This window comes from Oncorhynchus mykiss, chromosome 1 (assembly GCF_013265735.2).
Source record: "Oncorhynchus mykiss isolate Arlee chromosome 1, USDA_OmykA_1.1, whole genome shotgun sequence".
NCBI lineage: Eukaryota > Metazoa > Chordata > Actinopteri > Salmoniformes > Salmonidae > Oncorhynchus > Oncorhynchus mykiss.
The window spans coordinates 7,840,288-7,862,662 of record NC_048565.1 but is presented as its reverse complement, the minus strand read 5'-3'; the positions used below and the strand labels follow the sequence as shown (position 1 = coordinate 7,862,662).

Here is a 22,375-nt window from a genome sequence, read left to right as displayed (position 1 = left end):
CTATAGGCTTGGCAGGAACAGGTTTACAGTGTCCTCTCCAAAAATGACTATAGGCTTGGCAGGAACAGGTTTACAGTGTCCTCTCCAAAAATGACTATAGGCTTGGCAGGAACAGGTTTACAGTGTCCTCTCCAAAAATGACTATAGGCTTGGCAGGAACAGGTTTACAGTGTCCTCTCCAAAAATGACTATAGGCTTGGCAGGAACAGGTTTACAGTGTCCTCTCCAAAAATGACTATAGGCTTGGCAGGAACAGGTTTACAGTGTCCTCTCCAAAAATGACTATAGGCTTGGCAGGAACAGGTTTACAGTGTCCTCTCCAAAAATGACTATAGGCTTGGCAGGAACAGGTTTACAGTGTCCTCTCCAAAAATGACTATAGGCTTGGCAGGAACAGGTTTACAGTGTCCTCTCCAAAAATGACTATAGGCTTGGCAGGAACAGGTTTACAGTGTCCTCTCCAAAAATGACTATAGGCTTGGCAGGAACAGGTTTACAGTGTCCTCTCCAAAAATGACTATAGGCTTGGCAGGAACAGGTTTACAGTGTCCTCTCCAAAAATGACTATAGGCTTGGCAGGAACAGGTTTACAGTGTCCTCTCCAAAAATGACTATAGGCTTGGCAGGAACAGGTTTACAGTGTCCTCTCCAAAAATGACTATAGGCTTGGCAGGAACAGGTTTACAGTGTCCTCTCCAAAAATGACTATAGGCTTGGCAGGAACAGGTTTACAGTGTCCTCTCCAAAAATGACTATAGGCTTGGCAGGAACAGGTTTACAGTGTCCTCTCCAAAAATGACTATAGGCTTGGCAGGAACAGGTTTACAGTGTCCTCTCCAAAAATGACTATAGGCTTGGCAGGAACAGGTTTACAGTGTCCTCTCCAAAAATGACTATAGGCTTGGCAGGAACAGGTTTACAGTGTCCTCTCCAAAAATGACTATAGGCTTGGCAGGAACAGGTTTACAGTGTCCTCTCCAAAAATGACTATAGGCTTGGCAGGAACAGGTTTACAGTGTCCTCTCCAAAAATGACTATAGGCTTGGCAGGAACAGGTTTACAGTGTCCTCTCCAAAAATGACTATAGGCTTGGCAGGAACAGGTTTACAGTGTCCTCTCCAAAAATGACTATAGGCTTGGCAGGAACAGGTTTACAGTGTCCTCTCCAAAAATGACTATAGGCTTGGCAGGAACAGGTTTACAGTGTCCTCTCCAAAAATGACTATAGGCTTGGCAGGAACAGGTTTACAGTGTCCTCTCCAAAAATGACTATAGGCTTGGCAGGAACAGGTTTACAGTGTCCTCTCCAAAAATGACTATAGGCTTGGCAGGAACAGGTTTACAGTGTCCTCTCCAAAAATGACTATAGGCTTGGCAGGAACAGGTTTACAGTGTCCTCTCCAAAAATGACTATAGGCTTGGCAGGAACAGGTTTACAGTGTCCTCTCCAAAAATGACTATAGGCTTGGCAGGAACAGGTTTACAGTGTCCTCTCCAAAAATGACTATAGGCTTGGCAGGAACAGGTTTACAGTGTCCTCTCCAAAAATGACTATAGGCTTGGCAGGAACAGGTTTACAGTGTCCTCTCCAAAAATGACTATAGGCTTGGCAGGAACAGGTTTACAGTGTCCTCTCCAAAAATGACTATAGGCTTGGCAGGAACAGGTTTACAGTGTCCTCTCCAAAAATGACTATAGGCTTGGCAGGAACAGGTTTACAGTGTCCTCTCCAAAAATGACTATAGGCTTGGCAGGAACAGGTTTACAGTGTCCTCTCCAAAAATGACTATAGGCTTGGCAGGAACAGGTTTACAGTGTCCTCTCCAAAAATGACTATAGGCTTGGCAGGAACAGGTTTACAGTGTCCTCTCCAAAAATGACTATAGGCTTGGCAGGAACAGGTTTACAGTGTCCTCTCCAAAAATGACTATAGGCTTGGCAGGAACAGGTTTACAGTGTCCTCTCCAAAAATGACTATAGGCTTGGCAGGAACAGGTTTACAGTGTCCTCTCCAAAAATGACTATAGGCTTGGCAGGAACAGGTTTACAGTGTCCTCTCCAAAAATGACTATAGGCTTGGCAGGAACAGGTTTACAGTGTCCTCTCCAAAAATGACTATAGGCTTGGCAGGAACAGGTTTACAGTGTCCTCTCCAAAAATGACTATAGGCTTGGCAGGAACAGGTTTACAGTGTCCTCTCCAAAAATGACTATAGGCTTGGCAGGAACAGGTTTACAGTGTCCTCTCCAAAAATGACTATAGGCTTGGCAGGAACAGGTTTACAGTGTCCTCTCCAAAAATGACTATAGGCTTGGCAGGAACAGGTTTACAGTGTCCTCTCCAAAAATGACTATAGGCTTGGCAGGAACAGGTTTACAGTGTCCTCTCCAAAAATGACTATAGGCTTGGCAGGAACAGGTTTACAGTGTCCTCTCCAAAAATGACTATAGGCTTGGCAGGAACAGGTTTACAGTGTCCTCTCCAAAAATGACTATAGGCTTGGCAGGAACAGGTTTACAGTGTCCTCTCCAAAAATGACTATAGGCTTGGCAGGAACAGGTTTACAGTGTCCTCTCCAAAAATGACTATAGGCTTGGCAGGAACAGGTTTACAGTGTCCTCTCCAAAAATGACTATAGGCTTGGCAGGAACAGGTTTACAGTGTCCTCTCCAAAAATGACTATAGGCTTGGCAGGAACAGGTTTACAGTGTCCTCTCCAAAAATGACTATAGGCTTGGCAGGAACAGGTTTACAGTGTCCTCTCCAAAAATGACTATAGGCTTGGCAGGAACAGGTTTACAGTGTCCTCTCCAAAAATGACTATAGGCTTGGCAGGAACAGGTTTACAGTGTCCTCTACAAAAATGACTATAGGCTTGGCAGGAACAGGTTTACAGTGTCCTCTCCAAAAATGACTATAGGCTTGGCAGGAACAGGTTTACAGTGTCCTCTCCAAAAATGACTATAGGCTTGGCAGGAACAGGTTTACAGTGTCCTCTCCAAAAATGACTATAGGCTTGGCAGGAACAGGTTTACAGTGTCCTCTCCAAAAATGACTATAGGCTTGGCAGGAACAGGTTTACAGTGTCCTCTCCAAAAATGACTATAGGCTTGGCAGGAACAGGTTTACAGTGTCCTCTCCAAAAATGACTATAGGCTTGGCAGGAACAGGTTTACAGTGTCCTCTCCAAAAATGACTATAGGCTTGGCAGGAACAGGTTTACAGTGTCCTCTCCAAAAATGACTATAGGCTTGGCAGGAACAGGTTTACAGTGTCCTCTCCAAAAATGACTATAGGCTTGGCAGGAACAGGTTTACAGTGTCCTCTCCAAAAATGACTATAGGCTTGGCAGGAACAGGTTTACAGTGTCCTCTCCAAAAATGACTATAGGCTTGGCAGGAACAGGTTTACAGTGTCCTCTCCAAAAATGACTATAGGCTTGGCAGGAACAGGTTTACAGTGTCCTCTCCAAAAATGACTATAGGCTTGGCAGGAACAGGTTTACAGTGTCCTCTCCAAAAATGACTATAGGCTTGGCAGGAACAGGTTTACAGTGTCCTCTCCAAAAATGACTATAGGCTTGGCAGGAACAGGTTTACAGTGTCCTCTCCAAAAATGACTATAGGCTTGGCAGGAACAGGTTTACAGTGTCCTCTCCAAAAATGACTATAGGCTTGGCAGGAACAGGTTTACAGTGTCCTCTCCAAAAATGACTATAGGCTTGGCAGGAACAGGTTTACAGTGTCCTCTCCAAAAATGACTATAGGCTTGGCAGGAACAGGTTTACAGTGTCCTCTCCAAAAATGACTATAGGCTTGGCAGGAACAGGTTTACAGTGTCCTCTCCAAAAATGACTATAGGCTTGGCAGGAACAGGTTTACAGTGTCCTCTCCAAAAATGACTATAGGCTTGGCAGGAACAGGTTTACAGTGTCCTCTCCAAAAATGACTATAGGCTTGGCAGGAACAGGTTTACAGTGTCCTCTCCAAAAATGACTATAGGCTTGGCAGGAACAGGTTTACAGTGTCCTCTCCAAAAATGACTATAGGCTTGGCAGGAACAGGTTTACAGTGTCCTCTCCAAAAATGACTATAGGCTTGGCAGGAACAGGTTTACAGTGTCCTCTCCAAAAATGACTATAGGCTTGGCAGGAACAGGTTTACAGTGTCCTCTCCAAAAATGACTATAGGCTTGGCAGGAACAGGTTTACAGTGTCCTCTCCAAAAATGACTATAGGCTTGGCAGGAACAGGTTTACAGTGTCCTCTCCAAAAATGACTATAGGCTTGGCAGGAACAGGTTTACAGTGTCCTCTCCAAAAATGGCTATAGGCTTGGCAGGAACAGGTTTACAGTGTCCTCTCCAAAAATGACTATAGGCTTGGCAGGAACAGGTTTACAGTGTCCTCTCCAAAAATGGCTATAGGCTTGGCAGGAACAGGTTTACAGTGTCCTCTCCAAAAATGACTATAGGCTTGGCAGGAACAGGTTTACAGTGTCCTCTCCAAAAATGACTATAGGCTTGGCAGGAACAGGTTTACAGTGTCCTCTCCAAAAATGACTATAGGCTTGGCAGGAACAGGTTTACAGTGTCCTCTCCAAAAATGACTATAGGCTTGGCAGGAACAGGTTTACAGTGTCCTCTCCAAAAATGACTATAGGCTTGGCAGGAACAGGTTTACAGTGTCCTCTCCAAAAATGACTATAGGCTTGGCAGGAACAGGTTTACAGTGTCCTCTCCAAAAATGACTATAGGCTTGGCAGGAACAGGTTTACAGTGTCCTCTCCAAAAATGACTATAGGCTTGGCAGGAACAGGTTTACAGTGTCCTCTCCAAAAATGGCTATAGGCTTGGCAGGAACAGGTTTACAGTGTCCTCTCCAAAAATGACTATAGGCTTGGCAGGAACAGGTTTACAGTGTCCTCTCCAAAAATGGCTATAGGCTTGGCAGGAACAGGTTTACAGTGTCCTCTCCAAAAATGACTATAGGCTTGGCAGGAACAGGTTTACAGTGTCCTCTCCAAAAATGACTATAGGCTTGGCAGGAACAGGTTTACAGTGTCCTCTCCAAAATGACTATAGGCTTGGCAGGAACAGGTTTACAGTGTCCTCTCCAAAAATGACTATAGGCTTGGCAGGAACAGGTTTACAGTGTCCTCTCCAAAAATGACTATAGGCTTGGCAGGAACAGGTTTACAGTGTCCTCTCCAAAAATGACTATAGGCTTGGCAGGAACAGGTTTACAGTGTCCTCTCCAAAAATGACTATAGGCTTGGCAGGAACAGGTTTACAGTGTCCTCTCCAAAAATGACTATAGGCTTGGCAGGAACAGGTTTACAGTGTCCTCTCCAAAAATGACTATAGGCTTGGCAGGAACAGGTTTACAGTGTCCTCTCCAAAAATGACTATAGGCTTGGCAGGAACAGGTTTACAGTGTCCTCTCCAAAAATGACTATAGGCTTGGCAGGAACAGGTTTACAGTGTCCTCTCCAAAAATGACTATAGGCTTGGCAGGAACAGGTTTACAGTGTCCTCTCCAAAAATGACTATAGGCTTGGCAGGAACAGGTTTACAGTGTCCTCTCCAAAAATGACTATAGGCTTGGCAGGAACAGGTTTACAGTGTCCTCTCCAAAAATGACTATAGGCTTGGCAGGAACAGGTTTACAGTGTCCTCTCCAAAAATGACTATAGGCTTGGCAGGAACAGGTTTACAGTGTCCTCTCCAAAAATGACTATAGGCTTGGCAGGAACAGGTTTACAGTGTCCTCTCCAAAAATGACTATAGGCTTGGCAGGAACAGGTTTACAGTGTCCTCTCCAAAAATGACTATAGGCTTGGCAGGAACAGGTTTACAGTGTCCTCTCCAAAAATGACTATAGGCTTGGCAGGAACAGGTTTACAGTGTCCTCTCCAAAAATGACTATAGGCTTGGCAGGAACAGGTTTACAGTGTCCTCTCCAAAAATGGCTATAGGCTTGGCAGGAACAGGTTTACAGTGTCCTCTCCAAAAATGACTATAGGCTTGGCAGGAACAGGTTTACAGTGTCCTCTCCAAAAATGGCTATAGGCTTGGCAGGAACAGGTTTACAGTGTCCTCTCCAAAAATGACTATAGGCTTGGCAGGAACAGGTTTACAGTGTCCTCTCCAAAAATGACTATAGGCTTGGCAGGAACAGGTTTACAGTGTCCTCTCCAAAATGACTATAGGCTTGGCAGGAACAGGTTTACAGTGTCCTCTCCAAAAATGACTATAGGCTTGGCAGGAACAGGTTTACAGTGTCCTCTCCAAAAATGACTATAGGCTTGGCAGGAACAGGTTTACAGTGTCCTCTCCAAAAATGACTATAGGCTTGGCAGGAACAGGTTTACAGTGTCCTCTCCAAAAATGACTATAGGCTTGGCAGGAACAGGTTTACAGTGTCCTCTCCAAAAATGACTATAGGCTTGGCAGGAACAGGTTTACAGTGTCCTCTCCAAAAATGACTATAGGCTTGGCAGGAACAGGTTTACAGTGTCCTCTCCAAAAATGACTATAGGCTTGGCAGGAACAGGTTTACAGTGTCCTCTCCAAAAATGACTATAGGCTTGGCAGGAACAGGTTTACAGTGTCCTCTCCAAAAATGACTATAGGCTTGGCAGGAACAGGTTTACAGTGTCCTCTCCAAAAATGGCATACACTGCAAAACAAGCACACTTTCAACCAATCCCAAACCAGCTCCTACACCCTAGGGAGGCCTAGTACCATATTGCATTTAGACCACCAGCATCATCATCATCGTTTGGCTACAGAACAGTCGACCGGTACAGGCCGCATATACAACAGAGCGTTTAGGAAAATGCCTATCTATTCATTCCTTTCAGATCTACACAAGTGTAGGTTGGGTTAGGGTTAGTGTAGGTTGGGTTAGGGTTAGTGTAGGTTGGGTTAGGGTTAGTGTAGGTTGGGTTAGGGTTGGTGTAGGTTGGGTTAGGGTTAGGGTAGGTTGGGTTAGGGTTAGTGTAGGTTGGGTTAGGGTTAGTGTAGGTTGGATTAGGGTTAGTGTAGGTTGGGTTAGGGTTAGGGTAGGTTGGGTTAGGGTTAGTGTAGGTTGGGTTAGGGTTAGTGTAGGTTGGGGTGTAGGTTAGGGTTAGTGTAGGTTGGGTTAGGGTTAGTGTAGGTTGGGTTAGGGTTAGTGTAGGTTGGGTTAGGGTTAGTGTAGGTTGGGTTAGGGTTAGTGTAGGTTGGGTTAGGGTTAGTGTAGGTTGGGTTAGGGTTAGTGTAGGTTGGGTTAGGGTTAGTGTAGGTTGGGTTAGGGTTAGTGTAGGTTGGGTTAGGGTTAGGGTAGGTTGGGTTAGGGTTAGTGTAGGTTGGGTTAGGGTTAGTGTAGGTTGGGTTAGGGTTAGTGTAGGTTGGGTTAGGGTTAGTGTAGGTTGGGTTAGGGTTAGTGTAGGTTGGGTTAGGGTTAGGGTAGGTTGGGTTAGGGTTAGTGTAGGTTGGGTTAGGGTTAGTGTAGGTTGGGTTAGGGTTAGTGTAGGTTGGGTTAGGGTTAGTGTAGGTTGGGTTAGGGTTAGTGTAGGTTGGGTTAGGGTTAGGGTAGGTTGGGTTAGGGTTAGTGTAGGTTGGGTTAGGGTTAGGGTAGGTTGGGTTAGGGTTAGTGTAGGTTGGGTTAGGGTTAGTGTAGGTTGGGTTAGGGTTAGTGTAGGTTGGGTTAGGGTTAGTGTAGGTTGGGTTAGGGTTAGTGTAGGTTGGGTTAGGGTTAGTGTAGGTTGGGTTAGGGTTAGTGTAGGTTGGGTTAGGGTTAGTGTAGGTTGGGTTAGGGTTAGTGTAGGTTGGGTTAGGGTTAGTGTAGGTTGGGTTAGGGTTAGTGTAGGTTGGGTTAGGGTTAGGGTAGGTTGGGTTAGGGTTAGTGTAGGTTGGGTTAGGGTTAGTGTAGGTTGGGTTAGTGTAGGTTGGGTTAGGGTTAGGGTAGGTTGGGTTAGTGTAGGTTGGGTTAGGGTTAGTGTAGGTAGAACCCTAATGGTCGATTTGCACATCTGATTTTCTTTCAACTAATGTTTTCGTACTTCATTTCACAGTGGCCTTTAGAGACGCGATGCCAGACGCACGAGACGCGATGCCAGACGCACGAGACGCGATGCCAGACGCACGAGACGCGATGCCAGACGCACGTGACACGATGCCAGACGCACGTGACACGATGCCAGACGCACGAGACGCGATGCCAGACGTACGTGACACGATGCCAGACGTACGTGACACGATGCCAGACGTACGTGACACGATGCCAGACGTACGTGACACGATGCCAGACGCACGTGACACGATGCCAGACGCACGTGACACGATGCCAGACGCACGTGACACGATGCCAGACGCACGTGACACGATGCCAGACGCACAAGACGCGATGCCAGACGCACGTGACACGATGCCAGACGCACGAGACGCGATGCCAGACGCACGTGACACGATGCCAGACGCACGAGACGCGAAGCCAGACGCACGAGACGCGATGCCAGACGCACGAGACGCGATGCCAGACGCACGTGACCCGATGCCAGACACACGTGACACGATGCCAGACGCACGTGACACGATGCCTGACGCACGTGACACGATGCCAAACGTACGTGACACGATGCCAAACGTACATGACACGGTACGATGCCAGACGCACGTGACACGATGCCAGACATACGTGACACGATGCCAGACGCACGTGACACGATGCCAGACGCACGTGACACGGTACGATGCCAGACGCACGTACGTCTGGCATCGTGTCACGTACGTCTGGCATCGTGTCACGTACGTGACACGATGCCAGACGTACGTGACACGGTACGATGCCAGACGTACGTGACACGGTACGATGCCAGACGCACGTGACACGATGCCAGACGTACGTGACACGATGCCAAACGTACGTGACACGATGCCAGACAGATTCCCTAGAGGACTGATCAAGCTTGTAAACACATGGCTCAGCTTACATCACAACAATATAGAAAGACCTTAATGCTGATACAGCCTCTATTAATACCTACAACTGCAAAAACAACATTCACTACTATGTGGTCAGTCTTTAATCAAATGGAATCATCATGGAATCGATATTTAAAAACTAGCTATCTTACCAGATATAAATGACAAACAGAAATAGTCACATTTTCCAATAGGTGTCAGGATACTGATTGTGGCCACTAGTATGTTTCCATCTCTATACCCAGCAGCCCCGACAGGCTCTTTGTAAGAGCAGAGTGGTGGACCTCTCAGGACAGTGCAGCAAAGCTATAATGTATGATAAAGCATTGTCAACAGTATTATTAGTAATCGTGTTAAGGCTAAATATAATACAGTGCCATATGCAGAGATCCACTATTTGGTTCAATGGCCAAGGGTAAAGGTCTGTAGTCCCTTTTGGGCGGTTAATCACCACCTGCTACCGAACAGCACTAAATATAAAGTATAAAGTGATAGAAGCGTCACTACAGACCCTGGTTCGATCCAGGGCTGTATCACTATCGGGCCGTGATCGGGAGTCCCATAGGGCAGCGCACAATTGGCCCAGCGTCGTCCCGGGTTAGGGGAGGGTTTGGCCGTCACTGTATATAAGAATTTTGTTCTTAACTCTCTTGCCTAGTTAAATAAAATGTAACAAATATATATACTTTAAAAAAGATTTAACAGCGATGCTTAATGTCTCCACGTGGATCTAGAATAGGAAAAACGTGTTCCACATGGATCTAGAACGGAATAAACATGTGATCCACGTGTTCAGGGCTGAGGAAAGGTTCAGGGCTGAGGAAAGGTTCAGGGCTGAGGAAAGGTTCAGGGCTGAGGAAAGGTTCAGGGCTGAGGAAAGGGGTTTGGACCTGAATGGAATTGGGGTTCATCGTGAATCCTGGTAAGGAGTGTATCTGTTGATGGAATTTATATGAATGACTAGAATATTCCACCCTGAAGCCATATAATCGTATGAAATTGATTAGAATTATGTATAACCATAGTCTGTACAATATGTCTATAACAGTATCTTAAAAACAGACTGTCTGGGGCCACTGAGAGTACTTCCCAGGGTCTCAGTCTCCTTGGCTGGGGCCACTGAGAGTACTTCCCAGGGTCTCCCTATCTTGAGGGAGGATGTCTCACGGATTCCCCCAATCTCTGTCGGCTGGGTAGCAGGACATTGTGTGCTAATGTTAGTGTGAATGCGTATGTTAGTGTGAATGCGTATGTTAGTGTGAATGCGTATGTTAGTGTGAATGCGTATGTTAGTGTGAATGCGTATGTTAGTGTGAATGCGTATGTTAGTGTGACTGTGCGTGAGAAGCCAGTATAAAATGAATGGTTGTGTTCAACAGACCAGCGCTCTTGTGAATAAACCTTTTTGACTATGTTAGCTGGGCCTCGTCTGTTTCATTCAACCAGTATCTTACACATTCTAGGTCGCAGACTGAGGAGTATAATTGAATTGGGTTATGAACCTTGAGAACATAATTCTCCTAACAGTATCTTGTTTACAGTAAGCCTATTGTCATGCCGTACCTACCCATTTCAATAAACCTTAAATTAACCCTGAAGGGCCTAGTGCTGTACCTTTCTGGCGAGTCGTCGTCCAGCTGGTGCACGTTATTCTCCACCATGCTTTGGCTGAGCGCCGGTCTCACGCTGCCCTCCGTGCCCCTCTTGTTCTGGGCCTGGGCCGCCAGGCCATGGGACAGCCCGTCCAGCACCGGGTTCAGGGACCGAGACATGTAGGTGTCTGCCGACTGGGGCCTCTGCAGGGGCGAGGAGGGACAGGGGGAAAGCCGGCTGATGAGGGGGGTGAGCAGGTCGGGGTGGCCGGCCTTGGTGGGCTTGACCAGGCGATCCACGTGGATGGCCAGGGTCTTCTGCTGAAAGGCGCAGGAGAAGGCGCCTGGCGAGAGGTTCTGGAGCCACGAAAGCAGGGAGAGGTCGAGTTCGTCGCAGCCATTGCCACACAGCATGTCCACGCCCAAGAGCACCTCGTCCTCCGTGATCTCCTCCCCCGTGGCTTTGCTCTGGAAGAGAACAGTGTAGATACGTTTAATAATGGCTCTCTTTTTGTCTCCTTTCCCTCCATCTGAACTGGTCTAGACTAAAACTGTTCCAGAGCTGCTGGTCTGGTATCAAAGCCACTAACGATAGCTCCCTTGGCGCCTCCATATATAGCTCCCTTGGCGGCTCCAGCTGCAGCCAAGGCAAGAGACAACTCCTGCTAGTCATATTTCTATATTAACTTCACCTATCCTGTGTTTTCAGATCAGCATAATACTTTTTTATTGATTTTACCTTTATTTAACTAGGTCGGTTAAGTCGGTTAAGAACAAATTCTTATTTTCAATGACAGTTAACTGCCTGTTCAAGGGCAGAGCGACAGATTTGTACCTTGTCAGCTCGGGGATTTGAACTTGCAACCTTCCGGTTACTAGTCCAACGCTCTAACCACTAGGCTACCCTGCCGCCCATAATAATGTAGACTGATCTACTGTGAAGCTTCCCTACCATTGTGTACGTGGTGGAGTGCCTCATCCTTGGGACCTCTGTAGAGTTTCAGAAATGGAGAACAATGTTGTGTTTCAAAAGGGACATTTTCAACCCTTTTCTCAAAGCACTTGACATTCTGAAACAAGGTTAGAAAACTGGCCTCATTCACCTCCAGCCAACACATTGGCCATATTTACTGAGCCTGGATTCCTCTCTAGGTGACTACCTTCTAGGGAGTTTTGACTGGCCACTGTGCTCCTGCTTCTCTTTAGGTCGTTGGGGTCCTGGTTAACGTAAAGCACTTTGTGACAACTGCTGATGTAAAAAACAAAGGGCTTTATAAATACATTTGATTGGCCAACACTGACCTGACAGAACTCCACACAGCACTCGTACAACACTCCTTTGATGAGCAGCTGGAAGAGGCGGTTGCCGCTGGCCCTGAACCCAGCCTCGCTCAGCTTCCTGTCGGCAGGGATGAACTCGGCCACCATGGCGCAGGCCTCCTCGAAGCAGTGCACCCGGGCCGTGCTGGGGTTCCAGTCCTTGAACTCAGCATGTTGGGTGAGGCAGGGAAGCGTGAGGAGCAGGCAGAGTTTACTGTAGTCCTCTTTAGAGGGACAGAACCCCTCCAGGCTGTGGAGACATCTGACCGCCTCTTGCATGGACAGCTCCAGCTGTCGGGCAGCATAAGGAAAGGGTGTGGAGATTAATTCAATGGCGTTTACTGAGTAAAGCCGTACTAAATAGATATAGTATAACCCACTAATTCTAAGCCAATTTAAGATCACTGAAATGTAATTCATCAATTAGGAAGTGCTTATTATTTTATTTTTTAATTGAACATGAAATTTACTTCCAAATTCCACTGGAAAAGTCACGTTTTCCATCCTTGGTGATGTTTTTAGCTTGCTACACCCGAAGCATAAAAACAGAGACCCAAATCATAAGCCATCTTATCAGTTGATCACTGCTCAACTGACGGTTGGCTTTTGCTGCCAGTATCTCAGCACGTCTATTTGAATACAGTCGTACACTGTATAGACTGGCTTGTCCCACTCACGTTCTGAGGGTCGTCAGCAGCTGACATGGCATTATTTACACACAGGGCCTCCAGAAATGTCTGTTTCAGGACGATGTAGCGGAACCTAGACAAGCCAGGCAAGATCACAAGACACATTTAGAACATTCAGTAAAAACATTTTTTTTTTAAAGAAGTGCCAAAATTTAAAATTTGTATTTCTTCATCTGTAATTAAACTAAATGGGTTGACTGTACAAAGATAACATCTAATTTCACCTCTCGGTCTCGACACCTCACTCTTGACTGGCTAATCAAATCTCTGAAGAGTTAACCTGTGACCTGTGTGTCTGACAAAGCTGAACGATAAATTATGCCTATGCTGTCTCACTATGTGTCTTTGCTATAAAGGATCTCAGTTGAAATGTGTGAGGGACACTGAATTGATCTGAGAGTTACAGGGTTGTGATAGAGCTGATATAATTAAAGATGGACTTTGTGATAACTAACTCTGACTTGTGTGTGGTTTGCTCTCATGATTTGGTAAGAAGAGGAAAATACCACGACAAGAGTTGACCTGTGACCTGTGTGTCTGGCAAGAGTTGACCTGTGACCTGTGACCTGTGTGTCTGGCAAGAGTTGACCTGTGACCTGTGTGTCTGGCAAGAGTTGACCTGTGACCTGTGACCTGTGTGTCTGGCAAGAGTTAACCTGTGACCTGTGTGTCTGGCAAGAGTTGACCTGTGACCTGTGTGTCTGGCAAGAGTTAACCTGTGACCTGTGACCTGTGTGTCTGGCAAGAGTTGACCTGAGATCTGTGTGTCTGGCAAGAGTTGACCTGTGACCTGTGTGTCTGGCAAGAGTTAAGATTCACATTTGGGTGGAAGACATTGGGTCAAATAAGCATTAAAAAAAAAAAAAAGGTTCTCTCACCTCTTTTTGTCAAACGTTTCCATGCCTTCTAAAGGCTGAATGAATTGTAGGACCTCTTCCCATTGGCCATCTAGAATCAGCTGCCTGTGGCACAACATGGGAATAGCTATCAGGGCACAGAGTTAACCTTGTCCATTAAACAAAAACCAGATTTAAAAAAATGTTTTTTTAGTTCAGATCATTTCACTCCGTTTTGGGTTGTTTTCTTCCGTGTAGTGAACAAGACCCTGTTTGACCTTCATCCATTCACCTTGTACCTTCTGGTAGCAGAGTGGTGGCTAGTAACATGATCTGAGTTGTTAGTTACAGCGGTTTTATGAAAAACTGTACAGTTCCCCTTGAATGCTGTTAGTATTTTTGTGTAGTATTGCAACAGAGCATCCTAATTTGTTAGTATTTGTGTGTACTACTGCAACAGAGCATCCTAATTTGTTAGTACTTGTGTGTACTACTGCAACAGAGCATCCTAATTTGTTAGTACTTGTGTGTACTACTGCAACAGAGCATCCTAATTTGTTAGTATTTGTGTGTACTACTGCAACAGAGCATCCTAATTTGTTAGTATTTGTGTGTAGTACTGCAACAGAGCATCCTAATTTGTTAGTACTTGTGTGTACTACTGCAACAGAGCATCCTAATTTGTTAGTATTTGTGTGTACTACTGCAACAGAGCATCCTAATTTGTTAGTATTTGTGTGTACTGCTGCAACAGAGCATCCTAATTTGTTAGTATTTGTGTGTAGTACTGCAACAGAGCATCCTAATTTGTTAGTACTTGTGTGTACTACTGCAACAGAGCATCCTAATTTGTTAGTACTTGTGTGTACTACTGCAACAGAGCATCCTAATTTGTTAGTATTTGTGTGTACTACTGCAACAGAGCATCCTAATTTGTTAGTATTTGTGTGTACTACTGCAACAGAGCATCCTAATTTGTTAGTACTTGTGTGTACTACTGCAACAGAGCATCCTAATTTGTTAGTATTTGTGTGTAGTACTGCAACAGAGCATCCTAATTTGTTAGTACTTGTGTGTACTACTGCAACAGAGCATCCTAATTTGTTAGTATTTGTGTGTACTACTGCAACAGAGCATCTTAATTTGTTAGTATTTGTGTGTACTACTGCAACAGAGCATCCTAATTTGTTAGTATTTGTGTGTACTACTGCAACAGAGCATCCTAATTTGTTAGTATTTGTGTGTACTACTGCAACAGAGCATCCTAATTTGTTAGTATTTGTGTGTACTACTGCAACAGAGCATCCTAATTTGTTAGTATTTGTGTGTACTACTGCAACAGAGCATCCTAATTTGTTAGTATTTGTGTGTACTACTGCAACAGAGCATCCTGATTGGTTAGTACTTGTGTGTACTACTGCAACAGAGCATCCTAATTTGTTAGTATTTGTGTGTACTACTGCAACAGAGCATCCTAATTTGTTAGTATTTGTGTGTACTGCTGCAACAGAGCATCCTAATTTGTTAGTATTTGTGTGTAGTACTGCAACAGAGCATCCTAATTTGTTAGTACTTGTGTGTACTACTGCAACAGAGCATCCTAATTTGTTAGTACTTGTGTGTACTACTGCAACAGAGCATCCTAATTTGTTAGTATTTGTGTGTACTACTGCAACAGAGCATCCTAATTTGTTAGTATTTGTGTGTACTACTGCAACAGAGCATCCTAATTTGTTAGTACTTGTGTGTACTACTGCAACAGAGCATCCTAATTTGTTAGTATTTGTGTGTAGTACTGCAACAGAGCATCCTAATTTGTTAGTACTTGTGTGTACTACTGCAACAGAGCATCCTAATTTGTTAGTATTTGTGTGTACTACTGCAACAGAGCATCTTAATTTGTTAGTATTTGTGTGTACTACTGCAACAGAGAATCCTAATTTGTTAGTATTTGTGTGTACTACTGCAACAGAGCATCCTAATTTGTTAGTATTTGTGTGTACTACTGCAACAGAGCATCCTAATTTGTTAGTACTTGTGTGTACTACTGCAACAGAGCATCCTAATTTGTTAGTACTTGTGTGTACTACTGCAACAGAGCATCCTAATTTGTTAGTACTTGTGTGTACTACTGCAACAGAGCATCCTAATTTGTTAGTATTTGTGTGTACTACTGCAAGAGAGCATCCTAATTTGTTAGTATTTGTGTGTACTACTGCAACAGAGCATCCTAATTTGTTAGTATTTGTGTGTACTACTGCAACAGAGCATCCTAATTTGTTAGTATTTGTGTGTACTACTGCAACAGAGCATCCTAATTTGTTAGTATTTGTGTGTACTACTGCAACAGAGCATCCTAATTTGTTAGTATTTGTGTGTACTACTGCAACAGAGCATCCTAATTTGTTAGTATTTGTGTGTACTACTGCAACAGAGCATCCTAATTTGTTAGTATTTGTGTGTACTACTGCAACAGAGCATCCTGATTGGTTAGTATTTGTGTGTACTACTGCAACAGAGCATCCTAATTGGTTAGTATTTGTGTGTAGTACTGCAACAGAGCATCCTGATTGGATAGTATTTGTGTGTAGTACTGCAACAGAGCATCCTGATTGGATAGTATTTGTGTGTAGTACTGCAACAGAGCATCCTAATTGGTTAGTAGTTGTGTGTAGTACTGCAACAGAGCATCCTAATTGGTTAGTAGTTGTGTATACTACTGCAACAGAGCATCCTAATTGGTTAGTAGTTGTGTGTAGTACTGCAACAGAGCATCCTAATTGGTTAGTATTTGTGTGTAGTACTGCAACAGAGCATCCTGATTGGATAAGCCCGATGGAAAACAAAGAGGGGTAAACAACGACTTTGAAAATTGTATTATAGTGAAACGTTTATGTAATCAGCCACTTACTGACGCTAAATTAAATAATGTCCCGAGGGGGATCTTTAGATTGAGTCTCTGGTGAAGGTCACGGAGTACTGTACAAGGTGCAGTGCAGCATGAAATAAGATTTGTGCAAAAAAAAACGGGAATGAAACGCAGGACCTCACATACGCCAAAACTATCGGTGTACTTAAAAAGGGACATTTCATTTCAAAAATGCTGTTTTCAGTATTTAAAATGTTGTCTCATATCAAGATGAGTCCACATCCCATGCCAGCAGTTCGTGTAGATTCAGCTCTATGCCTCAGCCTCAAATTTATAGAAAAGATAAGCACTGCAAATCTGGAGATAATATGGTGCTTAACTTTTCCATTCATTTTTGGATAGCTGAATCTACAAAACAGATTGTCTGGGACATGGACTTGTTTACAGAGTCGTGGAGCGTGATTATTATTTTATTTAACTAGGCAGTTTCAGTTAAGAACAAATTCTTATTTACAATGATAGCCTACCACCGGCCAGACCCTCCCCTAACCCGGATGGCGCTGGGCCAATTGTGATACAGCCCCGGATCGAACAAGGGTCTGTAGTGACGCCTCTAGCACTAACATGCAGTGCCTTAGACCGCTGTGTATCAGAACTGGGCTGGAGGAAAAACCTGCACACAGGGATTGAAGAGCGCTGCTTTAAAAAGAGTCCTAACGGGGAGGTCTTTCTGAAGAGTCTTCTTCCTGATGGAGGCATGCCTAGCTGGGTGTTATTCCCATACAGACTGCAGAATGACGCCGTGTTTGTAGCAGACAAAAAAATAGAGCCGCACACTCTAGGAGCAGATGCAAAAATGTAATGCTGTTCTTTGCTCCCTTCGGTCTCAACGTAGACTTTGACCTGAAGCCATTCTTGTGATTATTGTGACTTTGCCATTGTAATTGTTTGTAAACTTGTGTAGTTAAATGAATCTATGATCGTATGCTATCCATTTGTTGTTTGTATGCTGTTCTTTGTATGACATTTTAATATTTGATAATTAACCAATGATATTAGGCCACTCTTGGCCATGATTACAGACACCTGTGTCTTTTGACACTATATAAACGAGTCATCCCGCAGTGTTTGTGATTATACCCTGATGAAGACAGCTTGGCTGTCGAAACGTTGGTATTACATTTTTGCATCTGAGCTCCTAGAGTGTGCGGCTCTCTTTTATTTTCAAGTTTCTACTCCTCTAGCCAGCACCTCGTCTAAACAGGTGTTCTACTCCGCTAGCCAGCACCTCGTCTAAATAGGTGTTCTACTCCGCTAGCCAGCACCTCGTCTTAATAGGTGTTCTACTCCGCTAGCCAGCACCTCGTCTTAATAGGTGTTCTACTCCGCTAGCCAGCACCTCGTCTAAATAGGTGTTCTACTCCGCTAGCCAGCACCTCGTCTTAATAGGTGTTCTACTCCGCTAGCCAGCACCTCGTCTTAATAGGTGTTCTACTCCGCTAGCCAGCACCTCGTCTGAATAGGTGTGCGTTTCTTTTTCTTCTAGATCGTAGCAGACTAAAAGCCATGCTAGTACCTGAGGAAGAGCATGTCGTCAGAGTAAAGGCCATTAATGACGCCGCTCTCCTTCTCCAGAGACAGCATGCTGATGTGAAGCTTCCTGGAGTTGAGGAAGTCCAGCATCAGCTTGATCACCTCCACCTCTTTGATGTTAATGGTCTCCTCCGCTGTCATGGCGACAGTCTGTCAGGACCGGTAGAGAGAGAGAGACAATCTGTCAGGACAGGTAATGAGAGAGACAGTCTGTCAGGACAGGTGGAGAGAGAGACAATCTGTCAGGACAGGTAATGAGAGAGACAATCTGTCAGGACAGGTAATGAGACTATCTACCTGTCAGGAAAAACATTTTAAATTTAGGGCAGCTGTTCCAATGTATTCCCATGAAAAAATACACGTGATCGTGTCTCAATGTATTAAATATTTTTTTAATTTAAATACAATTTATATTTTAGGCTTAGTTAGTTAAGGTCAATTTACAGTTCATTTACAGTGTACAAATGATTATAGCGCTGTACCTGCCCCCTCCCTCACACCATCTGCTCCGACATAAATCATTCTGCCAGCCAGTGTTGCCAAGGGCTACCTTGAAAACAATGTCGCAGGTGAAAATGTATTGTCGCGGGTGTTGTGTTTTTGGGCCAATTCTAAACTGCACTGCGGCCACCGTGGCATTTCTCTTAGAAACGTATATATTTAACTGTGACCCGCTGCTGCTGACTATCAGGCAGTGAGCAGGCTGTTACGGAGTGAGTGAATGGTGGCGAAGAGGAGGGCTGGAGGGGTGTGTGTGTGTGTGTGAGTTGAGAGCACTGGTCTAGAGATGCTGCAGCAAGAGGCCGCTGAGTCAGGGAGACCGAGCAGGACAAATATGTGACACATTTTTATCAGTTGTAGGTACACTGAACAAAAATATAAAAATGCAGCATGTAAAGGTGTTGGGTCCCATGTTTCTAGAGTTGAAATAAAAGTTCCCAGAAATGTTCCATATGCACAAAAAGCTTATTTCTCTCAAATGTTAGCCACAAATTTGTTTACATCACGGTTAGTGAGCATTTCTCCTTTGTATTGCCAAGATAATCCATCCACCTGACAGGTGTGGCATATCAAGAACCTGATTAAACAGCATGATCATTACACAGGTGCACCTTGCGCTGGGGACAATAAAAGGACACTCTAAAATGTGTAGTTTTTTTGTCACACACACAATGTCACAGATGTCTCAAGTTTTGAAGGAACGTGAAATTGGCATGCTCGACCAGAGCTGTTACCAGAGAATTGAATGTTAATTTCTCTACCCTAAGCCGCCTCCAAAGTAGTTTTAAAGAATTTGGCAGTACAGCCAACCTGCCTCACAACCGCAGACCACGTGTATGGCATCGTGCGGGGCTACTGGTTTGCTTTGCCCCATTGCTGTGGTGGGGTTATAATGGGGCAGGCATAAGCCACAGACACAATTGCATTTTAATTGATAGCAATTTGAATGCACAGAGATACCATGACGAGATCCTGAGGCCCATTGTGAGGCCCTTTTTTTTTTTAAAGGTATCTGTAATCAACAGATGCATATCTGTAATCCCAGTCATATGAAATCCATAGATTAGGGCCTAATTAATTCATTTCAATTGACTGATTTCCTTATATGAACTGTAACTCAGTAAAATCTTTTGAAATTGTTGCACTTATATTTTTGTTCAGTATGGATTGGTCATTATGGAGACACCATTTTTCTATAAAACATAGTAACGCAATAGAGCTGATAAAAACGGCGACAAAGCATTGGAAAACGACTTTAGGCGCACTAGAGCTCTTTAGATAAATTAGCTCAAAAAGGTGGTTTAAAGTAAACTGCATTCTAATGTCGACTTCTCTAACGGATAACAGTATCAAGCGAAGGGTTTTACTCTTGCTCAGTTCTAGGGTCTGGAGCGCTGCACCAGTGGAATTAAAAAAATTGAAGTTATGGAACTCCCTCGCGGTCTTGCATTATGGGGGGAAAGTCCACAATGAAAATGACATTAAAATGTGTCGAAAGACAAGCTACATTTGCATCTGTTGGCAAACGGATTGAATAAATAGCCTGTAACTCCGTTTGACTTTGTTGTAGCCTTGCGTTATTATGCAATTATTCATGGCCATGTTAAATTAATTACATTGGAAGTTATGAATTATGATTATAGATCTATCGCAAATGTATCATTGTCCATATTTTAATGTCAGTTTTATTGTGGACTTTTCCCTGAAATTAGATGTCCTATCAGGGACTATAGGCTTCCTGCATCTAGCTCAGCAAACCATGGCAAAGTTGAATTGCAATTATAAACCCAGATTTTAGTCCGTAATCTATCCGTATTGAAATAACAAGTAAATCTCGCAAATAATCCATTTATAACTGTTTCGTAGTCTTAACATAATAATACCCATAATAATGGTACAATTACCCGAAAATCACCAAACATTAATTTATTGAAGTTCGTCCAAGTGTTTCTTGCTCAGAGATTTCAAGATCCTCTGTCCAACTTTTATCACTCAAACTCTGCTGTCGGATTGACCTATAGTTATGCACATGCGCAAACTGGATTTATTTCACGCAATAAGGCACAAGGTGGGTGTGGTATATGGCCATTATACCACGGCTAAGGGCTGTTCTTATGCACAACGCAACGCTGAGTGCCTGGATACAGCCCTTAGCTGTGGTATATTGGTCATATACCACACACTCCGAGGTACCTTATTGCTTTTAAAAACGGATTACCAACGTAATTAAAGCAGTAAAAATAAACGTCACACCTGTAGTATACGGTCTGATATACCACAGCTATCAGCCAATCAGCATTCAGGGCTCGAACCACCCAGTTTCAAAATCATTTTTTGGGGCAAGTTTTAAGGCCTTGTGGGCGGGTTTTCAGAGGTCATTGGGCAAAACTTTTTGCTAGACCTAGTAACCATGCACAATAGTTTCCTACCTCTTAGAAGGTTTCTTCCTAATAGACCTACAGACATCTTGGGGGAGCTTCTTACCACCGTTCGTTAGTAAGCCTGGACTTGTACTTTCCTTTGTGATGTGTTTTAAATTGCACTTTGGGAAACGTGGTACCAGTATTACCAATAGAATGTGATTGATGAAAAACAAGCATAGGTGTGTGTGTGAATAAACTCAAGAGGATTGTCAGGGGGAAAGATTAAGATGTCAAGGGCATGCAAAATTATGAACCAAAAACTGTAAAAGATATGGCCTAGTACCAGGTCTACATTCAATGCTGTGGTAAGGAGAACTACATTCTGCAACACCTAGTTATTAAAAGGCCTACCATCGGAGTACACGTTGTAAACACGGGTACATCATCCTTTCTCTACCTCCCATGTTTACACCATATTATCTGAAATCAGTGTCACCGGCCAAAAGCGGTCTGTTGATTCATTTGCATTGCAAACATCTACTGTGGGCTACACATGACGGCTGGTTGAGTAGCTAAACAACTTACCTTATGTGTGCTACCGGACTTGTCGCTGGCATAGACATTAGCACTGCGCACGTACAATGATTATTATAGCCGAGTAGGCTAGCACCAGGAACAAGTGACAGATAGCCTACTAAATAACCTTGCTAGATAATAGAATGCATCACGTTTATAGAGCCGGTTAGCAAAGCATGTATTGATTGAGCTGCAGGAATAAAACACACTATCAACCACCAACAGCCGCCACCCAAAAACAAATGCAACCTTCTCACCTGCTTATCCCTACAAATAACGGCACATAAATTGCGAATGTAATCCGCAGGTTCGCCAGCAGATGAGCACGTTTACAATGTATTTTAGCAAGGATATTTTATACAAATCTGTTTGTTTTTTCTCTCGCTTTCCCACCGTATTTCTAGTAGCCTATACACAACCTCCGGTTGCCAAGTGCACAGCAGCAAGCCACCAATCAACCGGAAGATATGCTGCGGTTTCACACCTACGACGGCGCATCCCGCGGTCCGCTCAACAACTTTCAGCTCGATCACAGCCAGCTCACGCAATTCATATATATTGTCACTTAGTCCCTTAATAACGGCATTGCAACTGTTTACATCCCTGGCAATTGCTTTCCCAGACATAATCTAGCATGTTCCAGCCGTTAGATGCAGTGGAATAGAGGAAGACAATGGCAGGGAAGGGCATAACATCCCTTGGCAATTGGAAGGTGTGCCGTTTGTGGAACGAATATTTCTTAAGATTGACAAAATGCACAATTGCATAAGAAAGTACGTATAGACCTAATCATAAAGCCTCAATTTGATCGATTTTCTGATCGTACATTTATAACCTAAAGCCATTGTGTGTATATATATATATTTAAGTCCCATTGGGTAAAATAAGGGTTGATTTTGGAGTTATATAGTACATTTATAACCTAAAGCCATTGTATATATATATATATATATATATATATATATATATATATATATATATATATATATATATATATATATATATATTTAAGTCCCATTGGGTAAAATAAGGGTTGATTTTGGAGTTATTGCAGTATGCATTGGGGGATA

The 22,375-nt window shown here is 43.9% G+C and overlaps 1 protein-coding gene across 4 annotated transcripts in view; it reads right to left on the bottom strand.

The window, feature by feature from the left end:
* Positions 1 to 21,983, bottom strand: part of LOC110528839 (WD repeat-containing protein 47) — a 42,207-nt gene extending 20,224 nt beyond the window's left edge. The window contains exons 1-6 of one of the 4 annotated variants that reach the window (XM_036986095.1): positions 21,315 to 21,983; positions 17,849 to 18,015; positions 13,446 to 13,529; positions 12,556 to 12,640; positions 11,861 to 12,169; positions 10,581 to 11,026 (exon numbers count right to left, since the gene is read on the bottom strand). In XM_036986095.1, coding sequence (XP_036841990.1) covers positions 10,581 to 11,026; positions 11,861 to 12,169; positions 12,556 to 12,640; positions 13,446 to 13,529; positions 17,849 to 18,006 — 1,082 coding nt within the window. In that variant the 5' untranslated portion in view covers positions 18,007 to 18,015; positions 21,315 to 21,983. Of the gene's footprint in view, positions 1 to 10,580; positions 11,027 to 11,860; positions 12,170 to 12,555; positions 12,641 to 13,445; positions 13,530 to 17,848; positions 18,047 to 21,314 lie in introns of all 4 variants that reach the window. The other 3 variants (XM_036986015.1, XM_036985987.1, XM_036986058.1) reach the window with 3 other exon arrangements.
* Between the last annotated feature and the right edge of the window lie 392 nt (positions 21,984 to 22,375).